The following is a 25298-nucleotide window of genomic DNA, read 5'->3' as shown; positions in this document are numbered from 1 at the left end:
GACTCAGCGCTCTCAAATTATGCTAAAACACTTCTCAATTCAGCATTAACACGATTTGCCTAAGGCAGTCTACTTTTCTCAAATCTGGACCTGACTACGAATAAGAAACTGAAATGCAAGTTTATCACTTATAACATCACGTAGGCCTGCATGTCACAACTCGTATTTGTTTTTCTAAATTATTGGACTTTAGACATTCTGTTGTTGCCTCAGAACACGTCACAAGACATCGTGCGAACCTTTATTTACCATTTTTGCTGATCACAAAACTTGACAGTGTTTTTTCGTCATGACTTAACATGATTCAATGAAAGGCAATACATGATGTGGACGGGGGAATAGCCGAAAAATAAGCCATCAACATAAATGACAGAGCTCAGGAGATAATGAGGGATAAAGAGAGCAAGAACGCCCCCCCCCCCTCTCTCTCAGTCTGTCACCCACATCAATCCCGGTCATCGGATCAATCAGTCATTCCCGCACACAATGTGTGCACATCCTCCACTCCCTGGGTAGTATTCTATTCAGTCGCCGGTGAGGCGCACACAGTACTGGACAAGCTACAATGACTTTCACATCATACCGGGTACCCTTTTAGCACCTGGGTCGATAGTGGCAAATTGTGGATTAACACCTTGCCAAAGGACGCCAGACCGTGGTGGGATTCGAACACACAACCCTCTGTTTACAAGGCAAGAGTCAGAACCAGTACATCACGACTCCTCCACTCTCTCTTTCTCCCCCTCCCTCTCTCTTTCTCTCCCTCCCTCTCTCTTTCTCTCCCTCCCTCTCTCTTTCTCTTCCCCATAAAAAAATCACAATTGATATTCAAGTGCAATCAATAATTTAATAGAAATTGGGTAGAAAAAATACACAGCTCTAAACAATGTTCTAAATATGTATTTCTACAGCGTTGCTTTTAAGAATGATGACAACTATAATTGCATGGTGAATTGATGATAAATTATTTGCACGAAATTTCACAGCTTTGCCCCTGCCTGTAAGCTGCACGTTTGCTACACAAATATAAATGGAAAGCTGCTTGCATAAGAGATGGAAACTTTGGCAATTCACAAATCTCTCATTTTTAAATAGATTTTTTTTACAAACTTTCAATATTTCTCTTAATTTTTCTTAGTCCAAATTTTCTTTCCAGTCAACGAACCAAGGTCATCGCATCAGAATCATACATAAAAAATAGTCATCTCATATCAAATTCTATCTTCAATTCAATATTGCGAGGTTTAAGACAAAACTCAGATAATTTTAAATTCATACATCTATCAAAATCTTGGGAATCATTCATATCGTGTTTTTTTTTTTAAAGGCCATGACTGGAATGTGTCTATGTATATACAACTACACTGGTTATTGATGCAAGTCTTATATCAAGGTTACACAAAACATACAATTGATCACCTATTAGAAAGAAACAAAAATATTAAGCAAAGCAACAAAATTAGAATAACAAGTCAAAACCTATCAGAATCACACACAGTAAAAACTAAGTTAAATTAATCAAAAATATTAAAACCGAACAAAAACAATGAACATAGAACCCTAAGAGTTTTAATAAAATCTGTAAATCCTAATCAATCAAAGCCATTATATGAACACTGCTATCACCAACTTAATCTTCCTTTCATTCAACCCGCTATCAAACAAATGTATGAACACTGCTATCACTAACTTAATCTTCCTTTCATTCAACCCCCTATCAAACAAATGTATGAACACTGCTATCACCAACTTAATCTTCCTTTCATTCAACCCGCTATCAAACAAATGTATGAACACTGCTATCACTAACTTAATCTTCCTTTCATTCAACCCCCTATCAAACAAATGTATGAACACTGCTATCACTAACTTAATCTTCCTTTCATTCAACCCCCTATCAAACAAACAAATGTTGATTTATCATAAAATGACATTTAAACTGCTCATAACATTCATAACAAATATTGATGTTTGAATATCATATACAAGTAAATACTGTGTCTTTCATTATCAAAATACAGCACAAGGTGGATTTTTTTTTGTATATGCTTTAAGGCTTTTCATTCTATTTAAGCCTAAAGGTGGATGTTTCATAAAGCTATTCTTTAGGTATGTGTGACTATAAAAACGACTGGTTATCCTTTTTTGTGGTATATCATATTCACCATTAAATGTTCACTGACTGGTGATTTATTGGTGTGTAAGAAAGGATCTCCAGCCATTCTTAAATTCACTCTTAACTTACAGACAGCTTTATGAAACGTCCCCAGGTGGGTGTTTCATAAAACTAATCCTTAGTTACAAATGACTTTATAAGTGACTGGTAACCTTGTCTAAGGAGCTACTCTCATAACTCAAGACTGGGCCATGGTGATTGGATCATTTAAATGGAGCTATAAAAGCAATACCAATACAAATTTGGGGTATATCATTTACTTCAAGAAGGGGTGATCAGTAAAATCATTTATAACTTTCAAACAGCTTTATGAAAAGACCCCTCTGGATTTGGTGGAAGACGTTTTATGTCAATCAACATTTTAATAACTCATTTTTATATAACTGCTCTGTGAAGCCATTAGAACGTAATATCCTAAATCCATTTTCTTTTATTATATCTTAAATTGATCTCATCATTGCTTGTTTCACACAAGATTGTAACTGATCCAGTCAGTCTCAACTATGGAAATCAATTTTAAAATTAAATGTAAACAACATCCCTCTGGAAACAGACATGTACATTGACTTATCAACAATGATGCTGACACTGTATTTAGAAAACACTTTCAATAGTCATATGCATTCGGTATTTGTTGGCTTTCCATAATTGTGATTGATTGGACCAATCAAAACACTATGTGTAAGACAGGGCTATGAATTGATTTCCTTGTGTCACTATGCAGACAATATTCACTGATCAATACTACATTCATGAAATGATTTTCATATTAAATAAACTTTCAAGCAGCTGAAACAAAAGATCCGACATAAATTTGTTACTGAATTTCCCGCCTGAAAAAAAAAATACATTTGACTTTATACGATTAAGACATAGAATAAGACTTTAATTTATTTAATTTATGGAGTTAAGGATTCACAGTTTGCTACTTTCCAGTCACTTACACTTTGCAGCGACAGCTTCAGCAACTTTATCAATGAATTCAAACGTGTTGACATAGTCAGAACGGACAACACTGTAAGAATAGATGAAAGAGAGAAAAACAAAAGATAAAATCACATAGAAGAGATGGCTTCAGGAATTCAAACGTGTTGACATAGTCAGAGTTTAATTCAAACCCGACTTTAGACTACAGGCCAAAGAGTCTAATTTTCACTTTATCTATTATCATTTTGGATGTTGTCAAATGAAAAACTTGTTTCATAAACAATTTATCAAATCATAAACAACAAGTGCATATTGGACAAGATGGATTTTGCCGAACTGGAAATTATACAAAGGGCTAAATGGCAATTAGACTAAACAGTGTAATACAAATTGGATGAAGACAAACTAGTATTAGACCATGTGGAATGAGACAAAGCAAAAAGTATGTTTCCTATTATGTTTCCTTTTGCTTTCATAATGAAGAAAAATACTTCAGTTATCATTCCCGGACAATTATGAAAAGTTAGGGTGTCAAGTCAATGTGTATTGTAAGGAATTCGTGCCCCAATTGGCTCTCCATAGTTAAACCAAGCAAAAATTCTATGAAAGTTAGCATAGACCAATTAAGCAAACTCACTATACTCAAAATGAAACATTACTTACTTTGCCATTCCTTTGATGCAGATTGCAAGATCTTTGGTCATTATACCGCCCTCTATAGTCTCGATGCATGCTTCTTCTAAAGCAGCAGAGAACTTAGCAAGGGCTTCATTACTGTCCAGCTTAGCACGATGTGAAAGACCCCTGGTCCAGGCAAATATGGATGCTATAATATGAGTCAAACAGCATTGGGTAATGAAAGTAATGCTCAGAAAATCTATATAGTTTATAAATTTATCATTACTTTAATAACAATAAATGTATTTCATAATTCAAGTCTCAGAATTCATCTTAAAATTGTGGAACCTCATGACATGACAATGATTCATAAATGTGACTTCATAATGATTTCATTGTTGTTGTCATGGGAATGCTATATGTCGCAAATTTGCCAAATTTCAACTTTTTTTTTACATAAATATGATCAGACAATAGTCTGTCACCTTGTGAGAAAACAATTTTTGCAAATGGGGAAAAAAGTAATCCATAATTATCATTTTTCCCCATCTCCATTCTCGTTTCAGTCTTAGCAGAAAAAAAAGATATTAATTTTGTTTTTGTCTTCAATGTATTGATTGGGGACGATATATTTCCATATCATAGTTTGTAAGGTAGGTGATGATCAACTATCCAGACACACATTATTATGAACCCCTAAGGAACACCATACATTTTACAACTGGATTACAAATGATTTCAGATCTAATCGCATGTTGCTTATTTCTGAAAATATGTATGAATATAATCTTTCTATTTTGGATTCAATTTGATAGTACTAATACTTCTATGGAGTAAACGCCAATTTCCCTTCAATTCGTAGCCTATGGTACGATTGCTATGATGTCATAATAATTAGATACTGAAATTGATTTTATTCTAATAAGAGGATAGTACAGTCTTAGATTTCAATATAAATATGAATTCATATGATGATTCGCAACGTTGTGCAATATATCTACTTATTTGCATCAAATGATAAGACGCTTCATTCCAAAATCGGATTACAGATCAATTGTAAGATGTGAAGCCTTTAGGAATATGACAGTGTCTTACGCTTGCATGTTTGAATCTCAGTAGTAAGCCCACTGATGATTCGCAACGTTGTGCAATAAGAGGATCCACATCTACTTATTTGCATCAAATTATAAGACGCTTCATTCCAAAATTGGATTGCAGATCAATTGCAAGGTGTGCGGTGGCCTTTTTACCTTGGTCACATTTGCTCCACGGCGGCCGTACGGCGAGTCTAAGACAGCCGTTTTAACATATTTTTTTCCAGTTACATATTGGCTGTTTTCAACTCGCCGTACAGCCGACGTAGAGCAAATGTGACCGAGGTATAAGGAATATGACAGTGTCTTACACTTGCAATTTTGAATCTCGGTCGTAAGCCCACTGTTGATTTGGAACGTTGCGCAAGGAGAGGATCCACATCTACACATTTGCATCAAATGATTAGACGCTTCATTCCAAAAGGTGTGCGGTGGCCTATAAGAATATGACAGTGTATTAAGCTTGCATTTTGTGAATCTCAGTAGTACTTACCAACTGAGTTTGTAGACGTTTCTTTGCCTTGTTGATGCATACGATAATGTCTTGTCACCGTTCCATGAGCAGCCTCGGACTCAATCGTCCTTCCATCGGGACAGATCAGAACTGACGTCATCATACCCAGGGATCCATAACCTAATATCAAAATAAATATATTAATCTATCATGTCAAAGATGGATTACTCGGGAATGAGAGAGTACTAGCAGAGACTCATTAATACATGTAGATCTACATGTATAACTCAATATCAAAATAAAGAATTTACCATGTCAAAGAAAGAAGCCTCCAAAGCAATCGTTCTTCACTTCCTCCATCAGGACAGATCTGGGTCCCATTCCACAAAGGTTAGCGATTGATCATACTCTTGATTTTCATGATTGATTGTACATTGTAGTCAATGCAATCAATCGTAGAAAAGTGTTTTATGAACATTGCTAAGCTTTGTGTTACGGGCCTTGGTATCATCGTACCCAGGGGTCCATAAACAATATCAAAATAAAGATTATATCATGTCAAAGACAGCAGCCTCAAAAGCACTCGTTCTTCACTTTTTCTATCAGAAATTGGTTGAGAATTCTAATGTGACCATGGTCAATTTTCATAAGGATTGACAATTAATTTTAACATAAATGCAGTTAATACCTACCATTGAAACCTGAATGGCTGTTGAACACTGTTACCACGGCAGTTGCCATAAGGGCAAAGTTACCAACCTACCATGCATGTACTAGTGGTTATGAACCATATCACCATCATAATAGTCATTATTATTACCCTGTCCTACAGAATCACTCTGTACATCATCATCATACTAGTCATTATTATTACCTTGTCCTACAGAATCACTCTGTACATTACCATCATAATAGTCATTATTATTACCCTGTCCTACAGAATCACTCTGTACATCACCATCATAATAGTCATTATTATTACCCTGTCCTACAGAATCACTCTCTACATTACCATCATAATAGTCATTATTATTACCCTGTCCTACAGAATCACTCTCTACATTACCATCATAATAGTCATTATTATTACCCTGTCCTACAGAATCACTCTCTACATTACCATCATAATAGTCATTATTATTACCCTGTCCTACAGAATCACTCTCTACATTACCATCATAATAGTCATTATTATTACCCTGTCCTACAGAATCACTCTCTACATTACCATCATAATAGTCATTATTATTACCCTGTCCTACAGAATCACTCTGTACATCACCATCATAATAGTCATTATTATTACCTTGTCCTACAGAATCACTCTGTACATTACCATCATAATAGTCATTATTATTACCTTGTCCTACAGAATCACTCTGTACATCACCATCATAATAGTCATTATTATTACCCTGTCCTACAGAATCACTTTGTACATTACCATCATAATAGTCATTATTATTACCCTGTCCTACAGAATCACTCTGTACATCACCATCATAATAGTCATTATTATTACCCTGTCCTACAGAATCACTCTGTACATTACCATCATAATAGTCATTATTATTACCTTGTCCTACAGAATCACTCTGTATATCACCATCATAATAGTCATTATTATTACCCTGTCCTACAGAATCACTCTCTACATCACCATCATAATAGTCATTATTATTACCCTGTCCTACAGAATCACTCTGTACATTACCATCATAATAGTCATTATTATTACCCTGTCCTACAGAATCACTCTGTACATCACCATCATAATAGTCATTATTATTACCCTGTCCTACAGAATCACTCTCTACATCACCATCATAATAGTCATTATTATTACCCTGTCCTACAGAATCACTCTGTACATCACCATCATAATAGTCATTATTATTACCCTGTCCTACAGAATCACTCTGTACATCACCATCATAATAGTCATTATTATTACCTTGTCCTACAGAATCACTTTGTACATTACCATCATAATAGTCATTATTATTACCCTGTCCTACAGAATCACTCTCTACATTACCATCATAATAGTCATTATTATTACCCTGTCCTACAGAATCACTCTCTACATTACCATCATAATAGTCATTATTATAAACCTCTCTTTAAGAATGTCGAATAATCCGTTCCTCTGATTGGTCGAAATTGAGGTCATGTAATCAACCATGCCTGCAAAACAACAAACTAAGGTGGTTACCAAGGGCAACGGGCATAGTTAACAAGATTTCTGCCCGTTGCCCCCTGACCCGCCCCTTAACGACGGGCATGGCAAAATTTGGCTGAGATCTCCATTTGATTGCGTGCAAAATGTTGCTTCCTGCGGTAATTGCGGATACCATAAATATCCGCGCGATTTGATCGAAAGTTTTAGACAATTCGCGCATTTACGCGCTTATTGCGCAAGTGCGCGCAACGGATATGACATATCGATGGAACGATGCCGATCTTTGAGTTTTGCTTGTTTACTCCTGTTAAAAAATACGGCATTATTGAAAAGAAGACGAATTTATTAAGGACATAACAGATGTATCAATCATCAAGTATTGTTGCAGTTGACTGTTCATTAAAAAACAAATGCATGCTCGCAAAAGGTGAGTCGGCTGAGTCATCATTGCACTTTCTAACGTTGTAGCCAGGTACCATTATGACAAACGATAACGTTAAGCTGGGTCGGGGCGTAAGGTCTAAACAAAACTCTAATAAAAGTGATGATCTAACTTAGGCCTACGTTAGCTCAGAAGTAAGACTAGAGTAGAACTAGATCTAGATGTAACCCTCTAGATCTAGATGATAGCCTAGATCTAACTAACTAAGTTAGACGTATTAAATGTTCCATTTAATCTAAGTCAGATCTGACGTAAGTTAGGCCTAAGTTGGATCTAACGTTAGATCTAAAGTTAGACTCTATTGGAGATTAAGAATAAGGCTCAGTCAGATCTACTGTAGAATCTAGATCTGTTTCAGACCCTAATTTGGTTCCTAAAATAAATATAGGCCTAACTGTTAGGGCCTAAAAAATAATTTGGGCCTAACGTTAGCCTGGGCTAGGGCTTTAGTTTTAGGCTTAATTTGGATACGATCTAGCCTAAGTTATACCTAGACTAGATCTAACGTTTAATTCGGTTCATAAAATATATATGGACTGCCTTTATTTTCGAGACATGGTTGTTTCTTTCGGCTCGCGGGTACTGCACCGGCCAGACCATGCCCTCGGGCAAAGCCCTCGGGCATAGTCGCGTTGCAGTCCCCTTGAGCCTCTAGAAACAACCATGCCTCTCAAAGCAGTCCATATATCTATATTATTACCCTGTCCTACAGAATCACTCTCTACATTACCATCATAATAGTCATTATTATTACCTTGTCCTACAGAATCACTTTGTACATTACCATCATAATAGTCATTATTATTACCCTGTCCTACAGAATCACTCTCTCTACATTACCATCATAATAGTCATTATTATTACCCTGTCCTACAGAATCACTCTCTACATTACCATCATAATAGTCATTATTATTACCTTGTGCTACAGAATCACTTTGTACATTACCATCATAATAGTCATTATTATTACCCTGTCCTACAGAATCACTCTCTACATCACCATCATAATAGTCATTATTATTACCCTGTCCTACAGAATCACTCTCTACATCACCATCATAATAGTCATTATTATTACCCTGTCCTACAGAATCACTCTCTACATCACCATCATAATAGTCATTATTATTACCTTGTCCTACAGAATCACTCTCTCTACATTACCATCATAATAGTCATTATTATTACCCTGTCCTACAGAATCACTCTCTACATTACCATCATAATAGTCATTATTATTACCTTGTCCTACAGAATCACTTTGTACATTACCATCATAATAGTCATTATTATTACCCTGTCCTACAGAATCACTCTCTCTACATTACCATCATAATAGTCATTATTATTACCTTGTCCTACAGAATCACTCTCTACATTACCATCATAATAGTCATTATTATTACCCTGTCCTACAGAATCACTCTCTACATTACCATCATAATAGTCATTATTATTACCTTGTCCTACAGAATCACTTTGTACATTACCATCATAATAGTCATTATTATTACCCTGTCCTACAGAATCACTCTCTCTACATTACCATCATAATAGTCATTATTATTACCCTGTCCTACAGAATCACTCTCTACATTACCATCATAATAGTCATTATTATTACCCTGTCCTACAGAATCACTCTCTACATTACCATCATAATAGTCATTATTATTACCTTGTCCTACAGAATCACTTTGTACATTACCATCATAATAGTCATTATTATTACCCTGTCCTACAGAATCACTCTCTCTACATTACCATCATAATAGTCATTATTATTACCTTGTCCTACAGAATCACTCTCTACATTACCATCATAATAGTCATTATTATTACCCTGTCCTACAGAATCACTCTCTACATTACCATCATAATAGTCATTATTATTACCTTGTCCTACAGAATCACTTTGTACATTACCATCATAATAGTCATTATTATTACCCTGTCCTACAGAATCACTCTCTCTACATTACCATCATAATAGTCATTATTATTACCTTGTCCTACAGAATCACTCTCTACATTACCATCATAATAGTCATTATTATTACCCTGTCCTACAGAATCACTCTCTACATTACCATCATAATAGTCATTATTATTACCTTGTCCTACAGAATCACTTTGTACATTACCATCATAATAGTCATTATTATTACCCTGTCCTACAGAATCACTCTCTCTACATTACCATCATAATAGTCATTATTATTACCCTGTCCTACAGAATCACTCTCTACATTACCATCATAATAGTCATTATTATTACCTTGTCCTACAGAATCACTTTGTACATTACCATCATAATAGTCATTATTATTACCCTGTCCTACAGAATCACTCTCTCTACATTACCATCATAATAGTCATTATTATTACCTTGTCCTACAGAATCACTCTCTACATTACCATCATAATAGTCATTATTATTACCCTGTCCTACAGAATCACTCTCTACATTACCATCATAATAGTCATTATTATTACCTTGTCCTACAGAATCACTTTGTACATTACCATCATAATAGTCATTATTATTACCCTGTCCTACAGAATCACTCTCTCTACATTACCATCATAATAGTCATTATTATTACCCTGTCCTACAGAATCACTCTCTACATTACCATCATAATAGTCATTATTATTACCCTGTCCTACAGAATCACTCTCTACATTACCATCATAATAGTCATTATTATTACCTTGTCCTACAGAATCACTTTGTACATTACCATCATAATAGTCATTATTATTACCCTGTCCTACAGAATCACTCTCTCTACATTACCATCATAATAGTCATTATTATTACCCTGTCCTACAGAATCACTCTCTACATTACCATCATAATAGTCATTATTATTACCCTGTCCTACAGAATCACTCTCTACATTACCATCATAATAGTCATTATTATTACCTTGTCCTACAGAATCACTTTGTACATTACCATCATAATAGTCATTATTATTACCCTGTCCTACAGAATCACTCTCTCTACATTACCATCATAATAGTCATTATTATTACCTTGTCCTACAGAATCACTCTCTACATTACCATCATAATAGTCATTATTATTACCCTGTCCTACAGAATCACTCTCTACATTACCATCATAATAGTCATTATTATTACCTTGTCCTACAGAATCACTTTGTACATTACCATCATAATAGTCATTATTATTACCCTGTCCTACAGAATCACTCTCTCTACATTACCATCATAATAGTCATTATTATTACCTTGTCCTACAGAATCACTCTCTACATTACCATCATAATAGTCATTATTATTACCCTGTCCTACAGAATCACTCTCTACATTACCATCATAATAGTCATTATTATTACCTTGTCCTACAGAATCACTTTGTACATTACCATCATAATAGTCATTATTATTACCCTGTCCTACAGAATCACTCTCTCTACATTACCATCATAATAGTCATTATTATTACCTTGTCCTACAGAATCACTCTCTACATTACCATCATAATAGTCATTATTATTACCCTGTCCTACAGAATCACTCTCTACATTACCATCATAATAGTCATTATTATTACCCTGTCCTAGAGAATCACTCTCTCTACATTACCATCATAATAGTCATTATTATTACCCTGTCCTAAAGAATCACTCTCTACATTACCATCATAATAGTCATTATTATTACCCTGTCCTACAGAATCACTCTCTCTACATTACCATCATAATAGTCATTATTATTACCCTGTCCTACAGAATCACTCTCTCTACATTACCATCATAATAGTCATTATTATTACCCTGTCCTACAGAATCACTCTCTACATTACCATCATAATAGTCATTATTATTACCTTGTGCTACAGAATCGCTCTGTACATCTCCATCATAATTCTTGCAAGCCCAGACGAATCCTCCTTCATTCTTCATTGCGAAGGCTACCATATCATCAATCAATCTGTGCTCGTACCAGAGATTCTTCGCCTCATAGTCACTTCTGTATGTCGTCTCGTAGATCTCCTGGAATATGTCCTTAAACCGACCATCGTAACGTTTCAAAATCGTATTCTTTGTGCTGAGGAGGGATGAAATATCATAGCAATAAATAATTACAGGATTAAATATTCAATGGCAACCTATTATATTCAGTGGTAACCTATATTGTATTTGTCTTGTATATTCAATTGTATTTTGTTTATTATCATGATTAATATTTCACATTCAATTGTAACCTGGTTATGTAATTAGTCAATGAAAACTGTTTAAAATACAGTATTCAATGGTATCAAATCTACAATATATTGATGATAACCTGTTCATTATATCATATTCAAAGGATGGCAACCCAGTTAATCACATGGTAACCCTATCTTATTCAATGGTAACCTGTATGCAATGTATACAATGGTAAACCAGTAATTTTGAATTCAATGTTAACCCGTTTATATGATATTCAAAGGAAACCCATTTTATGATATTTGATGGGAGCCTGATTTTAACCCTTTTACATGAATAGATTACCACTGATTATAATATAGCTCAATATAATAAAACAGGCTACCATTTAACATTCAATGCCAACTAACCTGAGGTAAAGTGGATAGCCCCGATCTAGAGCATAGCGGAAACAACAATGAGCAAAGTTCTGAATAGATACGTCAGTATTGAACATTCCCATGGCAACGCCACCTCCATCTACAAAGTTATGAACAGTGAATGACTTGGGTTCACTTCCATCTTCTGGTGTGTAGGTTAGTTCAATCTTTCCCTTGCCAGGAACTACAAAGTCTGTTGCTTTGTACTGTTAGAAAGGAAGAGAAGAGAAGATGTCTTTAAGAATAAGATGGAGAGTATCTGCCCATTGGTCCATCCATTCATCTATCGATTCACTCATTCATCCATCCATCCATCTATCCATTGCTCTATCAATCTATCCACCCACCGATCCATCCATCCACCCACCTACCAATCTACCCATCCATCCATCCACCCATCAATCCATCCATCTGTCCATACATCCATCCATCCATCTGTCCGTACATCCATCCATCCATCTGTCCATCCATCCATCCATCCATCCATCCATCCATCCATCCATCCATCCATCCATCCATCCATCCATCCATCCATCCATCCATCCATCCATCCATCCATCCATCCATCTCCATCCATCCATCCATCCATCCATCCATCCATCCATCCATCCATCCATCCATCCATCCATCCATCCATCCATCCATCCATCCATCCATCCATCCATCCATCCAACCAACCAACCAACCAACCAACCAACCAACCTTCCATCCATCCATCCTCACCTGATCGGCATGTGCATGACGCCCAATAACAATAGGTTTATTCCATGTAACTACCAGTCTTGGAATGTTTTTGCAGATGATAGCTTCCCTGAAGACCGTACCACCAAGAATGTTTCTAATTGTTCCATTTGGGGATTTCCACATCTTCTTTAGGTTGAATTCTATATTCAAAGAAAATGTATATACATATAAATTTATGAATTTAAATTTAACAATAATAGCACAATACTAGATAATAATACTGGAAATCATTGTTCACCAAACATTCAGGGGAATCTTTGTTTCTCTCCCATTGTGCAAATTAACCATGGTAGCTTTTGGGCAATTTAATAATAATGGGTTGCGGGTTAAAATCCGAACCATGGCTTTGTTTCCTTCAGCAAGAAATTCATCCACACTGTGCTGCATTCAACCCAGGTGAGGTACATGTAAATAATAATAATACATAGAGAAGTTATAATTATATGTGACATGCACTATATAATGTACAACTCTCTATGATGATGATCATCATTATTATTCCCTTTTTATTGCTATTTTGATTTATTTTATTTTATTTATTTATTTATTTATTATCATTATTAATAACGATCGTACAAATGATAACAATGATTCCCATCATCATCCATGAAAATAAAAATACAATAACACTCTTAAAAAGAGACAAAAAAATGTTTTTTAAGTAATTATTTTCATTTCCATAATTGTGGAACAGGAGGTAAAATGCAGTAAAAATGGGCAAAGTCTAGTTTTAAGACCTATTTTTTTATTCCTTCAGATTTTGATTGATTTTATAAAGGCTGTGCATCAAAATACATACTGTACACTGCAGTGACAATTCAGTCAGAAAATCACATTGTCCTGCAATATTTGAAATACATTGGTCAATATTTTCCAAGCAAACTTTGTATTAAAAAATTCACAAGGTAGGGAGGTCCATATACCAGACTTGTTCATATAGTCACTGAACCATATCATCCTGTCAGATTGAATGTGAATTTTGGGGAAAGTTTAACTGATGCTGAGTTGAAGTGATTGATTTGATTGTGGATTGATTATTTCCTTGATTGATTTTCTTTAATTATATCTTGGGTATTACACATTCATACCATCAAGTTAGAAGTCTCAGATCTGTCCCCAACACAATGGTGATTCCAACATGATCAGGGGCCCATAACACAAAGCTAAGCAATGATCGTAAAAACACTTTTCTACGATTGATTCCATTGACTACAATACACAATCAATCGTGAAAATCAAGTGTACGATTAATCGCTAAAAACCGTGTTACAGGACCCTGAATAAACAATCCTTTGATCTTGGTCCCATAACACAAAGGTTAGCGATTAATCGTACGCTTGATTTTCACGATTGATTGTACATTGTAGTCAAAGGAATCAATCGTAGAGAATTGTTCTATGATCACTTACAATGTAGCTTTGTGTTACGGGCAACAGGAGTCAAAATCACCAGATTTCTGAATTAATTTAAGTAGACTTACCTTCAACTCTCTTTTCATCTGGTGTAATGGTAGCACACTTAATGCCTACATTACATTTCTTGATAGCTTCAGCACAGTCAACGGTCACTACATGTAGAATAAAACAAAAGAAATACCATATATATCAGTTGAAAAGCAATATTTCAGAATTCCAAATTCGTATAAACCAACTACTGTATTAGAGGTGCACAAGTGTTTTTTTTAAACAGGTTTTATTCATAATCTACTTTTACTCCTCAAATTGGCAATGATTGACATTTTTAAAAAGGTAAATCTGGATATATACAATTTAAAATGAACTTGTATTACAAATAATCATAAATAAAAAGTTACCAATTTGCAATTGATATCATTGTTTGAGCATGTTTTATTGTAAACTTATTCAATTTTTATTCAGGAACAACACAAGATACTGCATGTTATTTTGGACTTGGTTCACTTTTTTTCTGAATCATATACCTACATGTTGCATCCCAGAAAAATTCATCAGTCAATCAGTTTCAGTTTATTGAAACTCCCGTAGGATTCGGCGGGATAGCATTTCGCTGGTAAACACCAAGCTGGTATATAACCAATTACCTAGGAAAAATTGTATGTCTACATGTAGGTTTATAGTGGCTGACCTTTATATAGACGACAGATACATGTATAGGCCTACTCTTGGGCCTTTTTATCAATTTGAAAGTGGAAACAATGGCAGAGTGGGGATTTGAACTCACAACCTTGCGATAATGAGTACAATGCTCTAACCACTGGACCACAGTGGTTTGGTTTACATGTAACTCTCAGTGAAACCAACAGATCAAAGAAATAAACTTGCTGGTAAGTTTGGGAATCAGCTGCACACATGCACAATACAGTACATGTTTGTAGCCCACTTGAACCTTCAAAGCTTAAATCATGTGATTGATTGTTTGTACATGTATGGGATATTAATCAATGATCAATGCAATCACTTATCACATGTATTCTAAGTTCCAGTGTTTTCTTGCAGGTATTTTCTAGAGTAAAACACTGCTCATGTACTGGGTTACAAAATTCTTTTTAACACATCATGATTCACAGCTTTCAAAATGAGGACAAATTTATTGGCAATGATCAATCAATTAAGATCAAGATAAATTAACAAATTGCAAGAAATATATCACAAGTTACAACGAAAATTGATATGATTTGCTACTGATTAAAAAAAAAAGCCCTGATGTTTTTCCATTTACCATCTGCTACATGTATCTGGTGATTGTAGAGGTGATCAATAATAAAAACTGTTAAAGAGATTTATAATTTTGTGTTTGCTGGTAGGTCAATGAATGTGCAGGTGATGTAGTAGCCTATCAGCTGAAAGCTTCTGTTTTTTTGTTGTTGTAATGCTAGATGTGTCTGGCACAGTAAGTCTACAAGCATTGGTCATGCTTCAGGGAATACTAGTAGTTTTCCTGGTATCGCATCGCAATTTGCTCCTCATTTTTGAAAGACTGTTATGCAGTCTTTTGAATAGCATATTTTTACATAGATCTATACTTTACTTTGAGAGCTTTTTTCTTATGACCAAAAATGCTATTCAAATTTGTAAAAGCAAAATTATTCATAGTCACCATCAACAAACTTGCAGTCATTGGGCTATTCTCACTTTGCAAAAAAGCATTGTACAGTTTTCTGCGTTTTTTTCTGAAATAGAATAAAACTGCGTGAAACGCCGCAATGAAAACCACACGAAACATCGAAAGTCATCCTGCGGTTTTTCTGTCATCGCGAGAAAATTGCTTGCAAGTTTTCTTGCAGTGTATGAGAATCTGTACAGGGATTGACCAAGGCATTTTTTTTTTTTGTTCTGCATACTTGCCAATTCACAAAGCAGACTGGGAGCTGGTAAATCAATCCATTGCACAGACCTTGCATTAGTGAAGTTTATATCCCAATTAGCTCGCAAGTCAAATCATTGTAGTATTTCAAATGAAAATAAGACTAACAGATACCTAGAGGTTTGATCTTATAATGTGCAATCGATAAGAACGCTTTGTGAAAGAAGGTCTGTTTGATCTTGTAATGTGCGATTGATAGGTAGGTTGTAAAAGAAGCTCTGTTTGATCTTCTAATGTGCAATTGATATAAAGGTTTTCGGAAAGAAGGTCTGTTTGATCTTGTAATGTGCAATTGATAGGTAATTTGTATAAAAAGAAGGTCTGTTTGATCTTGGAATGTGCGATTGATATGAAGGTTTTGTGAAAGAAGGTCTGTTTGATCTTGTAATGTGCGATTGATAAAAAGGTTTTGTGAAAGAAGGTCTGTTTGATCTTGTAATGTGCAGATGATATGAAGGTTTTGTGAAAGAAGCTCTGTTTGATCTTCTAATGTGCAATCGATATAAAGGTTTTCTGAAAGAAGCTCTGTTTTATCTTGTAATGAGCAATTGATAGGAAGGTTTCCTGAAAGAAGGTCTGTTTTATCTTGTAATGTGCAATTGATAGGTATGTTTTGTGAAAGAAGGTCTGTTTGATCTTGTAATGTGCAATCGATAGGAAGGTTTTCTGAAAGAAGGTCTGTTTTATCTTGTAATGTGCAATCGATAGGTAGGTTTATAAAAAGCTCTTCTTTATCTTGTAATGTGTGATAGATGGGTATGTGTGTTTTTTACAAAGGTCACTCACCTTGGTCATTTGTTGCATCTCTGTTCTGAATACTAAGATCATAACTCTGAATGTTAAGATCAATGAACGGAAATATCAGCTTGGTTTTAATCGTCTCCCATATAATCCTGTATTTTAATTAGACAAAGAAAGACACATATTAGAGACAAACAGATGTATTATCCAAAGATCTCTGAATGAATAACTCTGAATGAAGGGAAATAAAAGTTTGATTTTGATGGCCTCCTATGGAATGCTGTAGAAAAAAATCATTAAGGAGACAAAATGGCCCCTCATGAGACTGTTACATGTACATGTAACGTAGTCTGATGGATCAATACATTACAAACTATCACAGCTCTAAATTTGAGAACATTGGAACAATGAAAAGAAATATGAGCTTTGTTCTGATTGCCTATTAACTGACCCTTACTATCTAAATTTTTCCCTACAAAACTATCTAAAAGTTATACTTTCCCCCACAAACTATCCAAAAGTTATATTTTCCCCACAAAACTATCTAAGAGTTACATTTTCCCCACCAAAGTTGTATTTTCCCCCACAAAATTATCTAAAATATTTTCCCCCACAAAACTATCTAAAAGTTCCATAATTCCCCCCCCCCCACAAAACTATCTAAAAGATATATCCCCACAAAACTATCTAAAAGTTATATTTCTCCCATCAAACTATCTAAAATTATATATTCCTCCACAAAACTATCCAAAAGTTTTATTTTCCCCAGAAAACTATCTAAAAGTTTTATTTCCCCACAATACTATCTAAAACTTATATTTTCCCCACAAAACTATCTAAAAGTTAACCACACAAAACTATCTAAAAGTTATATTTCCCCCACAAAACTATCTAAAGGTTAAATCCCCCCCACACACATACAAAACTATCTTAAAGTTATATTTCCCACAAAACGATCTAAAAGTTATATTTCCCCCACAAAACTATTTAAAAGTTAAATTTTTCACACCACCCCGACCCAACCATTTCTCTCCCTTTAAATTATGTCTGTCTGTGAAAGTCTGTTGGTCTGTCCGTCTCTCTCTCTCAAGCAATTACTTTACCAACTTTATTTCAAGAATGAATTATCTCTCTTTGTCTTTCATTTCCCAGTCTGAATCCATGAAGGTCACCTTCAATCATTATCTTATCATTTAACCCTGAAGAGCACAATGTCATATTGATAAAGAACAAATGTAAACAACTACTGACCAAATAAGACTGGGAACAAGTACTAGTATTATGTTTAGCAGCGCTACTTACATGGTTCTTAAAGAAGTACTCAAAAATAAAGAATAAAATATTCCCTGATCAGAAACCTTCCACTTAAAGGTTAAGTTCACCTCAGAAAAATGTTGATTAGTATGAATACAGAAAAACCTAACTAGGTTAACGCTGAGAATTCCATCAAAATCAGATGTAAAATAACAAAATTTTATGACATTTTAAAGAATGCTATTTTTCACTAAACAGTGATAGGCACAATTCAAATGAGACAGTCGATAATGTCCCTCACTCAATACTCCTTTTGTTTTTTTATTGTTTGAATTATGCAATATTTCATTATTTTACAGATTTGACTTTAAGGATCAACTCAATTGAACCATATAGTATCAAAACAATGCTATTTCTACATGTTAAGGGTGAATTACTTGACAATGAGGAGATAATTAGAATAATGAATATTATAAAACAATACAAAAGGTGAGTGGGTCACGTCATCAGTTTCCTCATTTGCATGCCCACCAGGATGTGCATATAAATGTTTTATGAAATCAACCAAAACTTTATAATGTCATAATGTTCTTATTTTACATCCAATTCATGATGAAATTTTCAGTGTTATGCTTGTTGGATTTTTCTTTTTTTATTCAAATAATTTTTTTTGTTGAGGTGGACTTGTCCTCTAAAATTGATGGCTATTATTATTCCATAACTTCCTTTTTTTACAGGACATGTACATCTATTTTATTTGTACACACCTATTATAGTACTCTCACACTTCCATTGCAAATGTAAATCCCAAATGACTATGTCAATTTTGTGAAAACATGCCAGATGAATGGAACTAAGATCTGTGACATTATATTGAGAAATAAGGTCTGTGCCCGGAGGGACCACTTCCATTGACGAGTGGATACCATGCGCGACCATGGGGTCTCGAAAAGCACCCAAACGTATTTTCCATAATCTGAAAATGCACCCCTTCACAAGTATTGGCGTGTGAAACCCTACCCTTAACAAGTATTGGAAACAAAACAATACTATTGGCAAGTTTTCCCTGAATTTACACCCTAAACAAGTACAGCGATATTTCAATTGTTATGTCACATACAGACGTCACCTTTACCTAAATCATTGGGTTTATAGTACAGCCCCACCTCCCACACCTCGCGCAAATCATACTTTTCTAAACACGTAGTGCTTAAAAGTACATCCCTTATAAAACATTTTAGTATTAATTTGTTATACCCTCGCAAATTTGACCCTAAACACGTAGCCTTCCTAGCGAAAATAGATACCCTTTTTTCGTGTACTTTACGTAAGTAACGTGCCCTATCTTGAAAAAGACATCCTTTTTACGTGTTTTGGGGTCGCGCATGGTATCCACTCGTCAATGTAAGTGACCCCCCCCCCAGGGGTCTGTGACTTAAGATTATTACTACATACCTGTATGTGTGTATTGAGAACTAAGGTCTGTGGCTTCTAAAGTCTGTAAAGCGCAGGCCTCAACAATTTGCCTATATCTATCCCTAATGGGAGCTACAAGTACATGTAAGGTCTGTGACTTTAAGACTATCTGTAAAGTGTAATATCAACAAGTTTGTTTGCCTATTGTCTCTATCTATCTTTAATCAATGAATGAGGGCAAATCATTAGCTGTTTTCACACTTGAAGACCTTCATACACAAGTTCACATGTACATTATGTGCATTGCACAATTAACCTTTAAAACATGTACACTGCATACTCTGGTTTACATTGTATTAATTAGAAGGTGCCCATCATTGCCACTCTTCACCCAGGTATAGTAATGGATATTAAGGCATGGGGAGGCTGAACAAGCAACATTAATGTATGTACAGTCCAAAATGTACTGCTGCACACCTTTAGGAGGTGACGTCACAATATGATTCAATTCATTGAGCTAGACTGCAAAACGTACGCGTATGGCTTGCTGGGTAAATGTTCAATTCTGCCCAAGATGTAGATATCATGCGCGCTTGTGGGGTTTTGCTTTCGCTTTCAATATTTTTGCTCCAACTTATCATGGGTGAGCTACATTAACAGCCAAAATTATGACCCCTTTCTCATCAGCTTTCTTTTAAACCAATTTTTGTGGAACCCAGTAAAAGGTGTAATGGGAACGCATGAAGCAGTCTTAGGGGGTGTTGCAAGAACATATTTGCGATCTTGAAATTGCAAATATTCTGTTGCAATTTTACAACTGATACATGAACGTTAGCTGCAGCAAATCAGATTAATCTTCTTGTTTCAAGGAGCAAATTAGCAATCAATCACTAATATGCAATTGACTGCAAGATATATGATTGATTTAGGGACCAAAAATTTACTTGCAATTGATTGCAAGTTTCTTTCAACGCCCCATTAGAAACAAAAGTGGTCTTCCATATAAGGGTACAGAAATCCACATCGCAATGTGTATTTCGCATCTTTACACTGGTTAAGCGTACATGAGGACATAACCGATCATTTGGAAGTCATATGTGCCTAGGAGTATAATCCATGCATTATAGGTGATACAGACAAGTGTCAGTCGTTTTTTTGTCATAGAAAAAAGGAATGAAAATGAAAGAAATAATAAAAAAATAATTAAAAATAATAATACTAAATAAAATTTTTACCGTACCCTACTTTTCATGCATGGGTGGCAAAAATAGTCAATCATGACATATTGCCAAATAAAGACAAGGAATGGAATGGAATTGAAATGGCGCTAATCAACTACAAATTTAAACTGTAGATCGAAGTAAAAAGGAAAAGAAAATAACAAAAGGAAGAAAAAGAAGAGGATAAATACCTTGTCATTTCATCTCCTTGCATCTCAACAACGGTTCCTCCTGAAAAATTTAAATAAAAAGGAAATTACCGGTAACACTAGACTCGAGTATGAAATTATATCTGACACATTAAAGACCTACATGAAATCAAAATAAATTTAACAGCTTTTCGTTTGAAAAATATGCTGGAAAATAGCGAATTTTGATGAAAAACATAGAACTGATTTGAAAGAGTCAAAATATTTCGCCACTGCGACAAGAATCGGCCGCAAACTTAGTGTATCGCAGGCGGTCAGTTTCAAAAGAAGGGTGAAAATGAGCAAATGTAAAACCGTCGTATTCGTTGTTCGCCGATATATACGCGAATTGAAAAATCAATTCTTACCGTTTCTATGGATACTGCGCCTACTCTCCCAAGCGTATCGTTTGCAATAATTTCAACGCGCGCAAGGACAATGTGGTCGGTTTCAAAACAAAACAGGTGGTAGTCTCACTCTCACCTAGACCAAAAGCTTCGGTCTCTGTTATGTTGGTTGTTCAGCTGAACTCTGTTGGCTTCACTCACCAAATTCTAGCGCGATCTGTATGATGGGGTGACCATAATTTGCGCACATTTTAAAAATTATCATGAAGTTGATTTTCAATCTAAAATTTCTCACAGTTCACAAAAAATTAATCAAAATCATTAATACCAAATGGAAGGCATGATTCCAAAGTCAAATTAGCATGACGGAATTATAAAGTAGGCCAAGGGTTTCGCCGGTGTCGCGATCTCAAAATTCCATGATGATTTACTAGTGCACGCTCGGCTGAAAAAGTGTCATAAAAAAGTGTGACCTTAATTTGCGCACAAACGTTTTGCAAAGCTTTAGAAAATAAATCAAGCAGACAAAGGTAAGTTAATTGTATCAGATGGAGGTTAAAATGCCATAAATTCGGTTGGTATCACATTTGACTTACCTATTTGGAGACCTATGCTTACAAACTGGCGATTTCTTGATGCTTGCCGAGAAGTTCGGATTTTCTCGGAGCAGACGCAAAAGGTAATAAAATTTGCCAATGTTTTAATACCAATATTTTCACAAATTGAGGCCTTACCTTCAAGAAAATATCCATATTTAATAATTCTAAGTCGCTTTTTCTGTAAGTGATATCAGTTTTTCAATATATTTATTACTAAATATTAGATATTGAGATATTCGACCCTGCGCAAAATTAGGTAACGTGCAAATTAAGGTCACACCACCATACAGGGGACTCAATGGCCATATATTTATGTATAATGTACTTAAGATCGGATAAAACGGGAAAGTGAGGTAAGTCACTGTTTTTGTTCCTTTTAACTTGATTTTTCTCAGTTTCTTGCCTTGGTAATTAATGCCAAGAGGGAATATTAATTTGCATTTTGATCGCATTAATTTTCAAAATTTTTATTGATTAAAGACAAAAATTGAAGAGCCCCGACGGGGGATTTTTTACATTGCAAGTCCCCTAATGGTGGCTGCACGATGTCGATAGCGATGTTTAAAAATGTTTAAAAACTTGAAACAGACGGCTGCCAGCTGTCTAACTCTCAGTCTCACCACAGTCCACACTTATTTTTTACATTTTTTTTTTTTGGGGGGGGGGGGAATTCGTGGGAATTTGATTCAATTTCACATGCGCTGTGCCTTCAATTTTCCTGTAGACGGCGGCAATAATGTACCCATTAGTAAACCACCATCTAATGATCTCATGATCCCCGCACTCCGGAGTTCACCGGGACTTTGTTGTAGCCGTAGCGTAGGCCTCCTCGCAGACGACAGTCGAGCCCGCGTCCGGCTTGCCTTTGCCTTTGGCTTTGCCATTGGCCATGGCTTTCGCTTTTTGAGAAAGCCTAAAAATTACGGCCCGGCCCAGTTCCTTCTTCTTCAGACTTAAGTCGATCACCTGGGGGTTTTCATTTCTTACTTTACGATTGATTTTGACGTGATCACTCACCTTGAATCTTAGACATGATGATATTCCTTGAAAAGAGAGGTTGATACTAATACTAAGTTTTTCGTGGCCTCGAGAACTATCTCTCCCCGCTGAAATCGCAAGTCATGAATGGCCTGGGATCAGACGACGTGTACGTATACGACGTACATACGTGTAGCATAAACGCATATCAGGTGTTTCTTTGTATTTCAGCCTAGCCTGCGAGATTATTTGAGTGTAGGATATAGATCAAGGTCTCTACAATTTCAAGAACGACTGGCGTTTATTCTACAAATGTGGGTGTGTCTGTGTAGGTGACTTTCAGAGTCAATGTGAGCAGAAGAGAATTAAGGGTGGGGAGTGAGGGATGGAAACGGATCGAGAAGGGGGGGGGGGGGAGGGTGAGGGCTCATGGTAAAGCACTGTATTGTAATTTTTATTGTGACTATCAATCAGTGTCGTACCTAGGATTTTCCACAGGGCGGCAAAACCGCGTCCGCCAAAAAAAAATTTACAAGCAAAAAAAAAAAGGTCTTCAATCACAAATAAAGGATTTCGTACCAGGAAAAAATTGACAAGCAAGCAAAAAAAAAAAGGGTCTTCAAGCTCGTCAGGGGGGCAGGGATACGTCCTTTGTATGGGTGTGTGGCTCGTCAGGGGGGGGGGGGGCAGGGGGCAGTCTGCCCCCCCCCCCTGTAGGTACGCTAGTGCTATCAATGCATTGACTCCTTCAAAGAAACAATAAACATGAATAAATAAATAAATAGATAAGTAGATAAATAAATAAATAAATAAATAGATAAATACATTGATAAATAAATTAAAAAAAATAAATACCGGTAAATAAATGAATGAAAAAAAAGAAGAAATAAATAGATAAATAAATAAATAAATAAATAAATAAATAAATAAATAAATAAATAAATAAATAAATAAATAAATAAATAAATAAATAAATAAATAAATAAATAAATAAATAAATAAATAAATAAATAAATAAATAAATAAATAAATAAATAAATAAATAAATAAATAAATAAATAAATAAATTAATAAATAAATAAATAAATAAATACTAAATAGATATTGATAGCTATTTAGATATTTAGATATATATCTTTTCTTTAATTCAGTTCATTTATTTCCACATGGGGATCCATATTGTGCAACTACTTTTTTAATCGTAGAGGGCAGTCTTCCTTCCCTCGGCAGTTTCATGTTTTTTTCCGCAGCTAGGGTTCTCTTTTTCTTTTGATTTTCTGATGACTTTTTCGTTGTGTGATTTGATGATCGAATTTACGTTTTTCATGCAGCTGTATATAGCTAATTGTGATGTTGGTTTTGACATTACTGCTGTAGGGTATAACCACGTGACTTTTCCATGGCGTTTTTTCCTGGTTTTGTTGGACTTTTGGCTTTTGGCGAATTTGATGTCACCATGGTAACCGCTGTTACTCAGGGCTTCGTTGTATACCGGTGCTGCGGTCTTAATTTTTTCTTCATTTGAAGATAGGGATGAGATTCTTGCTTGTACTGATGTGGGAATTTGCTTAGTGATTGGTAGGGGGATGGTTGGAGTTGGCGTTCACACATCGGGTGTCGTTGGGTTTTCTGAAGGGTTGGTAGGAGTTATTCTCGAGATCTAAGGTTACATCTAGGTAGTCTACCCGTTTCAGATTGGTTTGCACTGTTATTCTCAGCCCGAGTTCTTGGAAGACTTTGATGAGTGTTTTTCTATCTCTGTCGGCCCTGCATGCTGCCTGAGGTGCGTCTTAAAGTAGCCAGTCCATCGTCCCTGTACAGACCGACAATGTATTTGGTTTCCAACTGCGATAGGGCATAGTTATGCCAAACAAGTTTGCAGATTTCGGCCCCGTCTTAAAAGCGACTCGAGCTTAAAGGGGAATCCAGCCTTGGCCATAAAATGTTGTGTTGGGAAGGAGAAAAAAAATT

The 25298-nt window shown here is 35.3% G+C and overlaps 1 protein-coding gene across 1 annotated transcript; it reads right to left on the bottom strand.

Annotated features, from left to right (window-relative positions):
- Window positions 1-827: 827 nt before the first annotated feature.
- LOC129263928 (isocitrate dehydrogenase [NADP] cytoplasmic-like) lies at window positions 828-23657 on the bottom strand. The gene is made up of 10 exons (XM_064101324.1): window positions 23367-23657; window positions 21407-21446; window positions 17371-17477; window positions 14723-14809; window positions 13222-13382; window positions 12490-12704; window positions 11758-11978; window positions 5309-5449; window positions 3767-3929; window positions 828-3191 (listed from the first exon to the last, which is right to left on the bottom strand). Exons 1-10 carry the CDS (start codon window positions 23380-23382, stop codon window positions 3113-3115), a joined length of 1230 nt encoding a protein of 409 aa, XP_063957394.1. The 5' UTR covers window positions 23383-23657; the 3' UTR covers window positions 828-3112.
- Between the last annotated feature and the right edge of the window lie 1641 nt (window positions 23658-25298).

The sequence above is a fragment of the Lytechinus pictus genome, chromosome 6 (assembly GCF_037042905.1).
Source record: "Lytechinus pictus isolate F3 Inbred chromosome 6, Lp3.0, whole genome shotgun sequence".
NCBI classification, from domain to species: Eukaryota; Metazoa; Echinodermata; class Echinoidea; order Temnopleuroida; family Toxopneustidae; genus Lytechinus; species Lytechinus pictus.
This window is presented reverse-complemented; position numbering and strand designations above follow the sequence as displayed.

What these genes read in the sequence shown, in the direction of transcription:
- LOC129263928 (XM_064101324.1), bottom strand. An exon ending in AGATGAAAAGAGAGTTGAAG is followed by an intron (nt 13,383 to 14,722) that starts GTAAGTCTACTT and finishes CTTTGAATATAG; the next exon opens with AATTCAACCTAAAGAAGATG. An exon ending in GTCATGCACATGCCGATCAG is followed by an intron (nt 12,705 to 13,221) that starts GTGAGGATGGAT and finishes CCTTTCTAACAG; the next exon opens with TACAAAGCAACAGACTTTGT.